Raw genomic sequence first — 15,143 nt, forward strand, 5'->3', positions numbered from 1 at the left:
CCCCCCTGTCTCTCTGTTGTTCATGGCATGTGAGCAGGGGATAACTTTAGGGTCAGGGCACACAGGCAGATTCGGGGGTTTGGTCACCCGGCGACAAATCTCCTCGTCTTCGGGGCGACTTATCTCCCCGAACTGCCTCCCCTACCATCCCACCGGCACCGGCTAAAATGTAATTTACATTTTAGCCGGTGGGAAGGCAGGGGAAGCAATTCGGAGAGATAAGTCGCCCCGAAGAAGAGGAGATTTGTCGCCGGGTGACTAATCTCCCAGAATCTGCCTGTGTGCCCTGACCCTTAGGATGAAGGAAAATCTCCAGCAATAGGATGTGAATAGCCTGTAATCAGGACACCAAATGAAAGGGAAAAAGTACTCTTGCTCTTTTCTCTAACATACCTCACTCTATACACAACCAACTAATGATAAACAAATCCTATTTATAGGTAGTGTTTCTGTTTAAAAGCATTAGGGCTTCTCTGTATATTTATATTCCTATAAAGGGGTAGGAGCTGCCATATTGTTTCCCATACTGACAATACATTATGAGGGCACAGCTTATATAGGCAGGGATTTTTCATTTCCATGAAGAATCATCAGACTAACACCTTCTGCTGGTCATATCAGTATACTGTTAAATTCAAATTTGCATAAAAGTTCTGTTCCTGCACTTTGCGGTCTGTACAGTGGGAATTCTAGAAGATAAATCTGCATTAGAAAACTGTTTTCTGTTTAAGTAGCTCTGGGGTGAAAAACGTACCTCATGCTCACAAATCTTGATTATGACTTTTGCGGTTTGTGTCAGCTTGTGATTGCCTAACGAAGGAAAAATACATATAAATATGGTCACAACCAATGAAAAGAATATAAATAAGGCGAATATCACCTGAAGTGAACTGGTACATGTGCTTAAAGTGTTAAAGGGATTCTGTCATTTTTATGATGTCGTTTTTATTTCTAAATTACACTGTTTACAATGCACATAATTCACTTTACAATATAAAATGTCATCCCTGAACCAGCAAGTGTATATTTTAGTTTTTAATATTGGTGTGTAGGTGCATCTCAGGTCATTTTGCCTGGTCATGTGATTTCAGATAGAGCCAGCACTTTAGGATGGAAATGCTTTCTGGCAGGCTGTTGTTTCTCCTACTCAATGTAACGGAATGTGTCGCAGTGGGACCTGGATTTTACTATTGAGTGTTGTTCTTAGATCTACCAGGCAGCTGTTATCTTGTGTTAGGGAGCTGCTATCTGGTTACCTTCCAAGTATTCTGTTAGGGTCAGGGCAAACGCTCAGAATCGGGAAGATTAGTCGCCTGGCGACAAATCTCCTCTTCTTCGGGGCGACTAATCTCACGAGCTGCATCCTGCCGGCTAGAATGGCTAGACGTCGCCTCACGAGGAAACTTTGGGCGACATTGGAAAATGAATCGCTTCAATTTACATTTTAGCCGGCGGAAGGCAGTTCGGGGAGATTAGTCGCCCCTGAAGAAGAGGAGATTTGTCGCTGGGCGACTAATCTCCCCGTGTGTCCTGACCCTAACAGGGAACAGAACACAGTGACTATTTAAACCAGCCAAACCTACCTCCCCCACGAATCATTTGCATAATTAATCCAAATTAGTGAAGGTGCTCCCCATGGGTGGCGGAGGTGGAGAAATATTAGAGAAAAGTCCTTGTGATGAACAGAGTAGCCCCAAGTTAGTAGAATATTATCTAGTTGATAACTGATATGAGTCACAGAGCTCTCTTCATCAGCTGCAAGTGGCGATTCTCACAGTTAACAGCACTTTGACGAAGTATCTGGGTCTACACCCTGCACCTTTGACATAAAAAATTAAGATAATACCTGGTGAGCTTCTTGCAGGGACTTAATCCCGGCAACATACAGAGGTGTAACTATAGAGAACATAATCCCTCCAGTTGCTGGGAGTTACTGTAGCACCGATAAGCAGTTTTAATATATGTTTTTGAACCTCCACTTCCATTTCAGCCATATCATGAATAAGTACAAAATACTCACCACCGTTGTAAATAATGCAGTTGTGTAAAATCCATTTGGCTTCAGCCAGAAAAGCTTCCGTGCAACCGTACATTTTCTTCTTTACATTCTGTGTATGAGAAATAATAAAATGTATCAGCAGCATAGTAACCCATAACCGCGTCTTTGTACAGACATGGGATCTGTTATCCAGAATGCTGGGGACCTGGGGTTTTCTGGATACGGATCTTTCTGTAATTTGCATCTTCATACCTTAAGTCCACTAGAAAATCATGTAAACATTAAATAAACCCAATAGGCTGGTTTTGCTTCCAATAAGGATTAATTATATCTTAGTTGGGATCAAGTTACTGTTTTATTATTACAGAGGAAAAATGAATCATTTTTAAAAATCTGGATTATTTGGATAAAACTGAATCTACGGGAGAGGGCCATTCTATAATTCTGGATAACGGGTTTCCGGAAAACGGATCCCATACCCGTAGTTTCATTATTCATTGCTTTAGGCTGGTGGGTAAGCTTCAGTATTACTTCCCGTAGCCCTTCTACTGTGTTATAATCACCTTAGAGGTCATCGTACTGTAGCAAGGCTTAGACATGGTTTCACGTCATAAGTAGCAGGACCTTTAGAGCAAGGTCAGTAATAGAATACTTTAAATACAATATTAGCAAGAACAGCCCGTTAATTAAGGGTATATTGGCCTTTAATATACTTTTGCTACAAAATGATAATTTGCTACAAAATAGAGTTGACTAATTTTAAAATATTGAATTACCGACATGTGCTATACTGAAACAGAATAATGCATGCAATGGGTAATTTACCTTTTCTAAGGTACTAAGATCCATAGGATAAAATATATATTCTGCATAATCAGGGTGTTGCTCCAAAGATACCGGCTTCTGGAATGGCTCTGTCTGTAGAATATAAGGAAACAGATGTTACTAATGGCTCCAGCAGCAAATGCTGTGTTTACTTGTCCATTCCAAGGGCCCTTTGTAAAACTGACAAGACGAGTGGAGATGAGGCCGATCATGACCATTCTCCACCAGCTGAATAATGCCAGTGAAGAATATACCATGTGGGCCATAGGCTTAAAGGAGAACTAAAACCTAAAAATGTATATGGCTATAAATGCCATATTTTATATACTGAACTTATTGCACCAGTCTAAAGTTTGAGCTTGTCAATAGCAGCAATGATCCAGGACTTTAAACTTGTCACAGGGGGTCACCATCTTGGAAAGTGTCTGTGACACTCACATGCTCAGTGGGCTCTGATTGGCTGTTGAGAAGCTAAGCTTAGGGCTCGTCACTAATTATCCAGCAGAAAATGAGCTTCCCTGGCTGTAATATAAGCTGATGCTACAGGTTTGCTGATTATTCAATTCTGATGCTAATTGCACTGGTTTCTGTGCTGCCATGTAGTAATTATCTGTATTAATTACTAATCAGCCTTATATGGTGACATTTCTATTCTATGTGTACTGTATATTGTGAGTGGGCCCCTAAGCTCAGTAAGTGACAGCAGCACAGAGCATGTGCAGTGAGAAAAGAAGATGGGGAGCTACTGGGGCATCTTTGGAGACACAGATCTTTACTGCTAAAAGGCTGTGGTTGCCTTGGGCTGGTACAGAAGCCCAAAACATTATGTACAACATTTCTAGCTACTTCTTTAGTTCTCCTTTAAGGGACAAATTTCACAGTCTACTAAGTGAAAAGCCATATGTCCGTTTAGTCTCCTGGAATCCACCACAAATCTGCACCCACAATGCAATGCAGAAAATTTTTTGGTCCCCATCACCAATAGAACATTGTTACATAGTGCTCACCTTATCCAACACAAACTGATTGCACCATTTATCAAATGGATCAGTTAGCCCTATCGCACAAACGGTGTTTTGATCACCATATTTAAATTTTCATTGGCCAATAGGCCGCAGGATCATTACTTCTCTGTCTTGTTCTCTCCATGTTGAACTAATTCCGATGCTGGTGCACTAATGCCCTGTGTGCCACATGCTTATTTGTTCAGGCAAACCACATACTGTCCGCATACAAAGAAGGCCACCGTGACAAGACAAAGGCATGCTCATTACCCAGACCTACCCCAGGCTGCTTCATCTTCTGTAGTGCAAATTTAAGCAGATAAGACAGCTGTTCAATGGTCAGCATTGTCATTGCTTTGCTCTGTGTCTCTATGCATTCTGCAACTGTGATTTTCTAAGGAGACAAAAGAAAGGAAAAATACATGTTTAAATAAACACAGATGTCTGGGTGGGGGCAGAGAACTGCCAAAGCATCTTTGTGACACATTAACTAAAGCTGGCCATAGATGTTGAGATTTTTATAAGATCAGATCCTGATCTTCTCAGAACGATCGTACGAATTTACCATCAACTAAAAAGACCAATTTGGCAGGAAAACAAAGGGGAGCTGCCTGCTTGGCCCTGCAAACATAGATAGATTGCACTGGGACCGACAAAGATTTTTTAACCTGGCCGATCAATTTCCTCACAGATGTCGGCCGAAAAATCGTAAGATGTTCGATCGTTCGAATCCCACTAACCGCACAATAATTTCGAAGGATTGCTCGGGCTTCCCTAAAATCGGTCGTTCGGCAAGAAGAATCGTTGCGTCTATGGGGAGCTTTACATTGGGCCAGTAACCTATATTAAGGGCTTTAGCACACGGGCAGATTCGGCGGCGACTAATCGACTCTTCTTTGGTGCGACAATCTCCCCTGTCACGGACCTTCCCTCCCAGGTAATGTTACCAGCCCAATCCAACCTCTCCAGTGATGTTGCTGCTTAAGAGTAAAGGTGGCCATAGATGCACAGATAATATAGTACAAAACGAATTTTCGTACAATAATCGGTGCGTGTAAGGTGGGAAAAGAGTCGCCCGATATCTGCTGAAGACTTGGATATCAGTCAGCTCGTCGACCGGGTGGACAGAAGATTTTGAAAGGTGCCTTTGAAGGCACCCAAACATCGGCCATTGTTAGTGCTGAATCATCAGATACAGGTAGAATTCTATTGTTTCTATATGTTTATCTGACCATTCAGCTCTACACGTGTGTATTGAAACAAACGACCTTGGAAAGATATTTTTCAAGAAAGATCGTAATTGTTACGTCTATGGCCACCATAATTCCTTTACATTACAAACAAAATCGAACAAAATAACTGCCTTTTCCTGCATGTAGAGAGGCAGGATTTCTGATGATTTTAATAGAGTGAGCTCTAATACATCTTCTAGGCAAAAGTAGCCCTCCTATAAGATATATTGGATCAAAGGGCAAGGCCTGACGTGGCATTTTTACATTGCGTTTTTATAAAAGAACAGCCAGGCGTAAATACGCCACTGAAACCTCATGCGACCGTCAACATGCGTTTTTCATCACGTAGGATTCTTTTCCCAACATGCACTTCTCATTGTTCTCATTGAATTTAATATTTAAAATATGCTGCGTATTTACGTAAGTGTGGTTTCAAACATGCAGATCCCATAGAGTCTATTGATTTGTTAGTTTCTTGATGTATTGGCATTTCTGCTAACAAACGCCAATACTGGCGTCCTGTGGCGGATTACAGCTTGCAAGCGCCCTGTGTGAAGTGCGTTTTCCATTAGTTTCAGTGGTAGTGTAGTTTATGCGTATTTACGTTGGCTGTTCTTTTTTAAAAATGTCGCAAAAACGCCACATCTGGCCTTGCCCTAACTGTCAATGAATATGTGACACCCAACTGCTGTATGAAGACAGAATGAAGAGAAACAGATGCTGAGAGAGAGGAATAGTGAACGTAAACTTGATTATTTCAGAAACAATGCAGAATATTTAATTGATTGTATTTAGAAAGTTTCTTATTTCAGTGTGCTGAAGCTTATATTGCACTTTCGCGATAGTTCCCCTTTAAGTATTATTAAAACTAAAAGACTTGTAGCTCACAAGCTCAGTATTCCTCCTTCTTCACTCTGCTGCGCAGAAGAACGAAAAGCTGAACTTTTAACTAGAAAGTCGATATTTCGTTCAACTGCGCATGCGTTTGTCCCAGGTAGGGTTGCCACCCGGCCGGTATTTTTTTGTGTTATGGACCGCCTCCTTTTTGTACCCGCCCCCACCGGCCGGTTATTTTTTTTCAGTAAAGGTGGCAACCCTAGTCCCAGGAAATATAAAGAAAGAAGAAGATGGAAGAGGAACGATCCATGGTGCTCACTGGTATAACCCCGGGCCGGTGCAGTTTTCTGCTGATAGGAGCACCGACCCGGGGTTTCAGGTAAGTCAATACCATCACTTGGGAGTGCCTAACATATGGCACCCCCAAGTGCACCAAGCCTTTCCTTCTCCTTTAATAATCATGTTACATCTCATTCAGCCCCCCAAAATTAGTGTGGCTGGAACATGACGACTGGCTTCCTGAATTAAAGCCCCTTACCTCACACTCAGGGCAAAACCAATCGCCCTCAGGTTCAGCTGTCAGTTTCAGACACTTAGCATGGTAAACTCTTGGGCAGAGCTCACAGCACAGAACTTGACCTTCCCGATGACAAACCCAGCAGTAGAAATCGTTTCGGCCATCCTGCGGTACAACATCAACAGGGTCTGTGGTGAGTGGCTGCTTCATATAGTAAAACGGACCATGCCTTAGCTCTGACTGGAATGTAGGCAAGAGAGACAGATTGGGGGGGTTTTAAAAACAGATGCGCCATAACAACAAACAACAAAACAAGCAGAGAGCAAAGCAACAAACAAATAAAACAGGAATAAAATAATAATACAGATGACAGCAAAGCATGAACCCCCGTGCCATTGGTTGAAATACAGGGATTTCCCGTTAGCACCCTATCAATTAAAAATTCTGCATTGTTTCTGAAATAATCAAGTTTAGCTTCGCTATCCCTCTCTCTGCATCTGTTTCTCTTCATTCTGTCTTCATTCAGGAGTCAGGTGTCAGATGAACGATCCGATATATCTTATAGGAGGGCTCCTTTTGCCTACAAGATGTATTAGAGCTCACTCTATTAAAATCACCATTGTGTCTCTCTACATGCAGAATTTGAGCAAAAGGCAGTTATTTTGTTTGTACTGGAATAAGTTATTTGCATGAGCTCTAATACATCTTCAGGGAGCCCCCCTATAAGATATATTGGATCATTCATCTGACACCCAACTGCCGCATGAAGACAAAATGAAGAGAAACAGAGCAGAATATTTAAAAGATTGTATTTAGAAAGTTTCTTATTTCAGTATGAGGAAGCTTATATTACATTTTCACGACAGTTCCCCTTTAAAGGAAAACTAGACTTTTATATAAAATGTAGCACCTTGTAGACAGGAGTCATCTAAGCAGGTAAAGCTCAGATAAACATGGCCTAAAATTACTGATGCTACCAACAAGGAAGCAATGAGGAAACATTAGTGGGCAGATTTATCAAAGGTCGAATTTACTCTAAATAAATTTGAATGTACTCGCAACTCGAATGGGAGGTTATTTATGAAAAACTACGAATCCCTAAAATTCGATGGAATGGGAATGATCCCAAAAAAAAAAAAACGAGTCGAATTTTCCTCCGAAAAAAAACCTCGAATGTCAGGAAGGATATTAACATATTCAAATGGATCAATGGACCTCTGCCATTGACTTGTAAATGAATTCGGCAGGTTTTAGGTGGGGAATATTCGAATTAGAATGGTTTCCATGGACGAGGTGTTAATATCTCACATTCAGTTTGGGGAATTAAAATTCGAATGCGTGAATTTTGACACCAAAAAAAAAATTCTTATTTACCATTCCACCCTTAATGAATCTGCCCCTAAGTGATATTATTATGACTTATTATTCTGCTCCGGGCCTCTCATATACGTCTTCGAGTCAGTCTTGCATACTTCTACTACTTGGTTGCTAGGGTGTGTGGGACTCTAGCAACAGTTTAAACTTCAACTATAAAGCTGCATTAACGAAAGGTAACTTGAAAGTTTTCCTGATACATTTCATCTAGTCCCCTAAAGAAAGTGAAATTGGGGAAATACAAAATAATTGGAAGCAGGTTATTGCTTGGGGTTTCGACTTATAAGTGAACGATATCAACAAAGCAACATACTAAGAGGTTGCGTTGTTGTTTATTTGTAATGTTGTTTTATTTTTGAGACACCTATAGGTATCACAGGACACAATAGAGGGTTCTCTATTAATGGTTATATAATTATTTCAGCTTGCATGACTTTCTGCATGGATATGCAAATGTGGCTTGCCCAGGACAGGCAAACGTGCATCACAGAATCATGCAGACAAAATGACTACAGACAGGAACTCCCAGATTTAAAGGAGAAGGAAAGGCTAAAATTAAGTAAACTTTATCAGAAAGGTCTATATAAATACACCAGTCAACCCTCAAAGTAATGCTGCTCTGAGTCCTCTGTCAAAAGAAACACAACATTTCTTTCCTTCTATTGTGTACTCATGGGCTTCTGTATCAGACTTCCTGTTTTCAGCTTAAACCTCCAGGGCTAAGGCTTGAGCATGCTCAGTTTGCTCCTCTTTCCCCCTCCCCTCCCTGCTGTAATCTGAGTCCAGAGCAATGAGTGAGCAGGGAGATACTCAGGCAGGAAGCGATGTCACAGAAAGCTAATATGGCAGCTGCTATCCTAAACAAACAGAGAGAGCTTCCAGAGCTATGGTAAAGCATTCTGCAGGATAAATATAGTGTTATAGCTTGCATTATTGTGGCTTATCTACTGGCAATAAACTGCTTCGGTAGCTTTCCTTCTCCTTTAAATTACAGGGAAAATAAAAACATATAAAACTGGAAATTAAATGCAAAGCATGAAATGTACATCGATTGTAAAGCAAACTCGCAAAGCATGGCAAACTGAATATTTGTAATTAGTCCATCATGATAGGATGTAAATTCCTATGGACTTGCTTGGTTTTATAAGAGGGAAAGCAAACCCTCCTCCTCGTCACAAAGGTTCTTACAACCAACTTTTAACTCACAAAATGTTTGTAGAAATGTTGCATACCTTGAAAAAAAAAAATTAAAGCAAAACCATCCACATTCATTTATGATACAGGTATGGGACCTATTATCCAGAATGCTCGGGACCTGGGGTATTCCGGATAACGGCTCTTTCCCTAAATTGGATCTTCACACTTTAAGTCTACTAGAAAATCATGTAAACATTAAATAAACCCAATAGGCTGGTTTTGCTTCCAATAAGGATTAATTATATCTTAGTTGGGATCAAGTACAAGCTACTGTTTTATTATTACACAGAATTTTTTTTTTTAAAATTTAGATAATTTAGATATAATGGAGTCTGTGGGAGAAGGTCTGTCTGTATTCAGAGTTCTCTGGATGTTGGGTTTCCAGATAATGGATCCCATACCTGTACCTTATATTGATAGTAATACATAACATAATACAGTGTGCATAGAACATTCCTTCCTTCTAATCCTAAAATGTAATTTATTGAAAATTAGATTTGATGTAATTAATTGCAGTGCCAACTTTCCACTAGTAGGCAATAGTCAATACGTTTGGGTAGGGGTGGGGAGGGTTATAAACCCGAATCAGCTTTTGACCAGACATAATGAAGAATCTGCACATGTAATGAGAAAAAAGGGCAACGAGTCTCAACTGTACCATATGTTAAATAAATGTGTTCGACAAATATTAAATGTATATACACACACACACACATACACACACACACACACACACACACACACGTACATACACACAGTCATATGAAAAAGTTTGGGAATCCCTCTTAATTCTTTGGAGTTTTATCATTGGCTGAGCTTTCAAAGTAGCAACTTCATTTTAATATATAGCATGCCTTATGGAAACAGTAGTAGCAGTGACATTAAGTTTATTGGATTAACAGAAAATATGCAATATGCATCATAACAAAATTAGACAGGTGCATAAATTTGGGCACTCCAACAGATATTTCATCAATACTTAGATGAGCTTCTTTAGCAAATGCCTCTAGACGCCTCCTATAACCTTTGATGAGTGTCTGGATTCCAGTATTTTTGACCATTCGTCCATACAAAATCTCTCCAGTTCACTTAAATTTGATGGCTGTTGAGCATGGACAGTCTGCTTCAAATTATCCCATAGATTTTTGATGATATTCAAGTCGGGGGACTGTGCCGGCCATTCCAGGTGTTTGGAGGTGATCTTTGGGCTGTCTGTAACCACTCTCACAATCCTCCGCATATGCCGCTCCTGTGTTATTCTTGGCCTGCCAGACCTGGCAGGCCAAGAAACTCACAGTTTAAACCTCTGAGATAGCTTTTTGTAGCCTTCCCCTAAACTATGACACTGAACAATATTTGTTTTCAGATCTTTTGAGAGTTGCTTTGAGAATCCCATGCTGTCACTCTTCAGAGGAGAATCTAACAGAAGCACAACTCGCAATTGGCCACCTTAAATACATTTTCTCATGATTGGACACACCTGCCTATTAAGTTCAAGGCCAATCCAACCAGTTTGGTGTTGCCAGTAATCAGTATTGAGCAGTTACATGCATTCAAATTAGCAAAATGACAAGGGTACCCACATTTTTGCACAACCAGTTTTTCACATTTAATTCAATTTCATACAACTGAATACTGCTTCACTAAACATCTTTGTGCAGAAAACACCCCAGTACTCAGATGTTCCTGGGAAATGAAAGACATACCACTGTTATCTTTGATGTTGAAAGTGGAGTAAATTATTATGCAGGCTGGGAGGGGTTCCCAAACTTTTTGATATGACTATATATATACGCATATATAGGTGCATGCTCTTATTCTAGCTGTGTACTAATGCAAGCAAGAGGCTCATGCTGTTTAGCAGTTGGCATTTCGGTCTCCTGGTACAACCAACTGCGATGTCGCCAAATAAGCAGATCTCTCCCAGATATGCCCATCTTGAGGTGGGCAATATCGAGCTGATCCGATCGTGGGCCCCAGGTCACAAACTGTAACGGGCGGTCGGATCGCAGGACCACATCAACGAACAGATGCGGCCGTGATCCGACGGGATTTTTAGTCCCATCCGATCGAGATCTGGCCGACTTTCGGCCAGATCTCGATCAGGGAAGCCCATCGGGGGGCCCCATACATGGGCCAATAAGCTGCCGACTCAGTCTGTCGGCAGCTTTTATCGGGCTGTGTATGGCCACCTTAAGAGTAAATTCAGCAGGTAAAGAAAACATTATTAGGTTGGAGAAGCTCAATGTCTAATATATTATAAAATCTTTGAACCAATTAAGAGATTTAAGAACAGCAACATTCGTTCCTAGTCATTGAGCAGAAATTGGAATTATTTTGCCAATGGCATCTCATTCATTTTGTGGTTAGGATGACGTGCCAGTAGGCAATACCCAATTACCTGTTCTTTATTATTACTGTTGATCATGATGGGTTTCTTTTTCTTTTTGCTCGGGCTTGTTGAGGAGTCTTGAGGGGAATGGCCATTGGATGAATGCTGGGGGCTGGGAAACCTCCGCTTTTGGCCGGGTCGTTCTGTGGAGCCAGGATCTGAAAAACATAAGAGATGTATACTGTTACGACTTAACATTGGAACCATTATCTATATGCAAATTTCAAAGCATACTATAGTAAGCAAAAAAACAGACCTTCCAGTCAAATTTGGAAGTACAATTTTTGCTTTCAATATTTTATTTGAGCTATCGGAGTGAAAGCTAACCTCTGATTGGTCACTGTGACTTAAAGAATACAAATACATTAACATAAGGACATACTCTCTTCCCAGAAGAGCTTACATTATAATTATCCTTTATTTATATAGCACTGACTTGGCACACAGCCCTTTATCAGTCCCCTGCACCATCAAGAAGCCTATCACATTCACAGGTCCATTTATCAAAGTCTGAATTTTTCTCAATATTTTCTGAAAACTCCGACCAAATCCGTACTCCATATTTATCTATACACTTTCCCGAAAATTGTGTGTGCGGGAAAAAAAAAACTGAAAAAATTAGAATTTCTGATTTTTGCCTGAAAACCATGAAATCTTCAGAATATTGTATGATACCCAGCGCAGATCAAAATATCTTTGGGACTTCTCCCATTGACTTATATGCAACCTGGGCAGGTCCGAGATGCCGGAATTTCGGATTCTGACTTTTTCCATCCTCAGGGTATAATAAATCCCGAAAAATGTGTGTATTTTTTTCCACTAAAAATTCGGATTTTATGCTAAAGAAACACACATTTTTTGGGTTGTTGGCTTTCGGAGTTTAGTAAATAAACCCCTCATGTTCACAGTCTGGATCCAAGGTGACTTTAGAAAGGCTGTCATTTTCAGTGCAGGAGGAATGACGGTTATAAAATATAGAGTTCCTTGAAAGAGACCAAAAGTCCCTAAGTTCCCGTGTCCAACCCACAAATAATAAGACTCTAGCAATTCCTGGCATGTGATAGCAGAAAAAAAAAATTCCTGCTGCAGAATTACCTTTACATACGGTCTCATCTCTTTAGGTCAGGATAAAGGTGAAAAAATATCTTTTAACCCCTGACAGCCTGAGCATAAAACTGGTGTTCTTGTCTGTTGAATTGTTATAAACACCTATATTCTATGGCCATGGCCAAAAGTATAGGGACACCTGTCTGTGCCACATCTCATTCCTAAACAAAATGGGATGAATATGCAGTTATGAAAAAACATCAATAAGCGCCAGTTCCTCCAAAAAGTCAATCAAGGATAGTAAAAAGTACAAAAGCATTTATTGGGACATAATGAATGGCGGCCTAACGCGTTTCGTGCTTATTGGGGAACCTACTCATAGGTTGTGCCCCAACAGGCAAGAAATACGTTAGGCCTCCATTCATTATGTCCCAATAAATGCTTTTGTACTTTTAACTATCCTTGACTTGACTTTTTGGAGGAACTCACACTTATTGCTGTTTTTTCATGTATGTGCATCCGTGGACTGGGGTGTACGGAGTATATCCTCTCCCTTGTATTATTTTTGTTTGCATTAACTATTGAAATCTCATTTACAGTGGTAGTGCCCATATTGGCTTTTTGCACCAACCCCTTTTGTAATGAATATGCAGCTTTCCTATAATCGGGTCCAACTGCCATCTTTGAGCTAGGCAGGAATTTTTCCCTTCTCTAAAACAAATTGGAGAAACTGTAGATCGGGTTTTTTGCCTTCCTTTAGATCAGCAACAGTTAAGCAGGTTCTATTTAGACAAAAAGGTTGGGCTCGATGAGCTAGTGACAGACATTAGGGATCTTGGCCTGCAAAGAAACAGCTCTGGTGCAGGCAGACGGGGCAGATTTCAGCGAGGTAGAGTATCCTGGTGCAGGCACATGGAATAGCAGAGTTTCTCCCCAGGCTGAGATCCGCAACGCATGGCACTAGCCTTAGACTGTTCAGTATGAGGGTATAGCTTATTCAGTTCCTTCTCTGAATATTTAAATTTATACATGAATGTGAGCTGCCATATTGTTTGCCATTAGCAATTCATCCTCCTGACGATCTATTTATGATCACTGAGTCAGTTCATTGGCTGAAGCATTCCTCCAAGACCAGCTAGACGGCAGGACAGCTAAACAGCTCATCTAGTAGGAATGTTCTTCCTTTTGTGCAGCCATTGTGTTGCAATGTAGCTCTGCCGCAGGCCTATCACAGAGTGTGGGAGAGGCTGTGTGATTACGGATTATGTGTGCAAGGGTGACCAAAGGCACCTATTCTAGACACCGGAGTCCGGAACACAAATGTACGAGTCTGGCTGGTCGTGGAGCTCACTTTGCAGCAGAGCAGTATGGGATTATGTATGACTCGGCTAATGCTCAGGGTGTGGGGTCAGCACAGAAGCGACTTTGCTTTATACAGACACACAAAGCCTTTGTCTTTTGTTATGGAGCAGGACGATATAAAGAAAATACCTCCTGCTCCATTCTGCAATCGAAGATGTAAAGCTAAAATGTAATAGGTAAATTGACATCAATTTATTTTTCCAGTTAAAGGCAGAAATGATGAGAAAATGGCTAATAAATATTCCTTCTTGCTATATTTATTTCTGTTTCTACATATGATTTGGTTCCTTCATTTAGCTTCCTCTTTAGATATTAGAGAAAACAAACCACTTGCCATGAGCCTAACGCAGCCCTTACATAGGCCAATATTAGCTTCCAATTTGAGATCTTCCTGTTCAGCAGATATTAGGTTCCGGTTCAGCAGATATTAGGTTCCAGTTCGGCCCATATTAGCTTTCTGTTCGGTCTATATTAGTTTCCAGTTCGGCCAATATTTGCTTCCGGTTTGATCCATATTAGGTTCTGCCTTGGCCCATATTAGCTTTTGGTTCAGCCCCATATTAGCTTCTTATTCAGCCCCATATTAGCTTCTGGTTTGGCAGGATATTAGCTTCTGGTTCGGGTCATATTAGCTTCCGGTTCGGTCCGTACTAGCTTCCGGTTCAGCCCATACTAGCTTCCGGTTCAGCCCATACTAGCTTCCGGTTCAGCCCATACTAGCTTCCGGTTCAGCCCATACTAGCTTCCGGTTCAGCCCATGCTAGCTTCCGGTTCAGCCCATGCTAGCTTCCGGTTCAGCCCATGCTAGCTTCCGGTTCAGCCCATGCTAGCTTCCGGTTCAGCCCATGCTAGCTTCCGGTTCAGCCCATGCTAGCTTCCGGTTCAGCCCATGCTAGCTTCCGGTTCAGCCCATGCTAGCTTCCGGTTCAGCCCATGCTAGCTTCCGGTTCAGCCCATGCTAGCTTCCGGTTAGCCCCCGGTTCAGCCCATGCTAGCTTCCGGTTCAGCCCATGCTAGCTTCCGGTTCAGCCCATGCTAGCTTCCGGTTCAGCCCATGCTAGCTTCCGGTTCAGCCCATGCTAGCTTCCGGTTCAGCCCATATTAACCTCCGCCCATATTAGATTCTGGTTTGGCCCCATATTAGCTTCCGTTTCGGCCCATACTAGTTTCCGGCTCGGGATGTATTAGCTTCCGGTTCAGCCAATATTAGCTTTCGCCTCGGCCCATATTAGCTTCTGGTTCAGCCCCATATTAGTGTTCGGTTCGGCCCATATTAGCTTCCGGTTCGGCCCATATTAGCTTCTGGCCCCATATGTAAATTAGGGGCGGGGAGGAAAAGCACATGACTTTTTGTCAC

The 15,143-nt window shown here is 41.4% G+C and overlaps 1 protein-coding gene across 14 annotated transcripts in view; it reads right to left on the reverse strand.

The window, feature by feature from the left end:
- The window catches only part of zmynd8.S (zinc finger, MYND-type containing 8 S homeolog), a 60,748-nt gene that overhangs the window by 18,039 nt on the left and 27,566 nt on the right, over positions 1–15,143 (reverse strand). For 13 of the 14 annotated variants that reach the window (XM_041577848.1, XM_041577854.1, XM_041577852.1 and 10 more), the window contains 6 exon segments: positions 11,387–11,535; positions 6,436–6,654; positions 4,109–4,222; positions 2,825–2,917; positions 2,021–2,108; positions 755–810 (listed from right to left, as the gene is read on the reverse strand). In XM_041577848.1, coding sequence (XP_041433782.1) covers positions 755–810; positions 2,021–2,108; positions 2,825–2,917; positions 4,109–4,222; positions 6,436–6,654; positions 11,387–11,535 — 719 coding nt within the window. 14 annotated transcript variants of the gene reach the window in all.

This window comes from Xenopus laevis, chromosome 9_10S, assembly GCF_017654675.1.
Source record: "Xenopus laevis strain J_2021 chromosome 9_10S, Xenopus_laevis_v10.1, whole genome shotgun sequence".
Lineage (NCBI taxonomy): Eukaryota > Metazoa > Chordata > Amphibia > Anura > Pipidae > Xenopus > Xenopus laevis.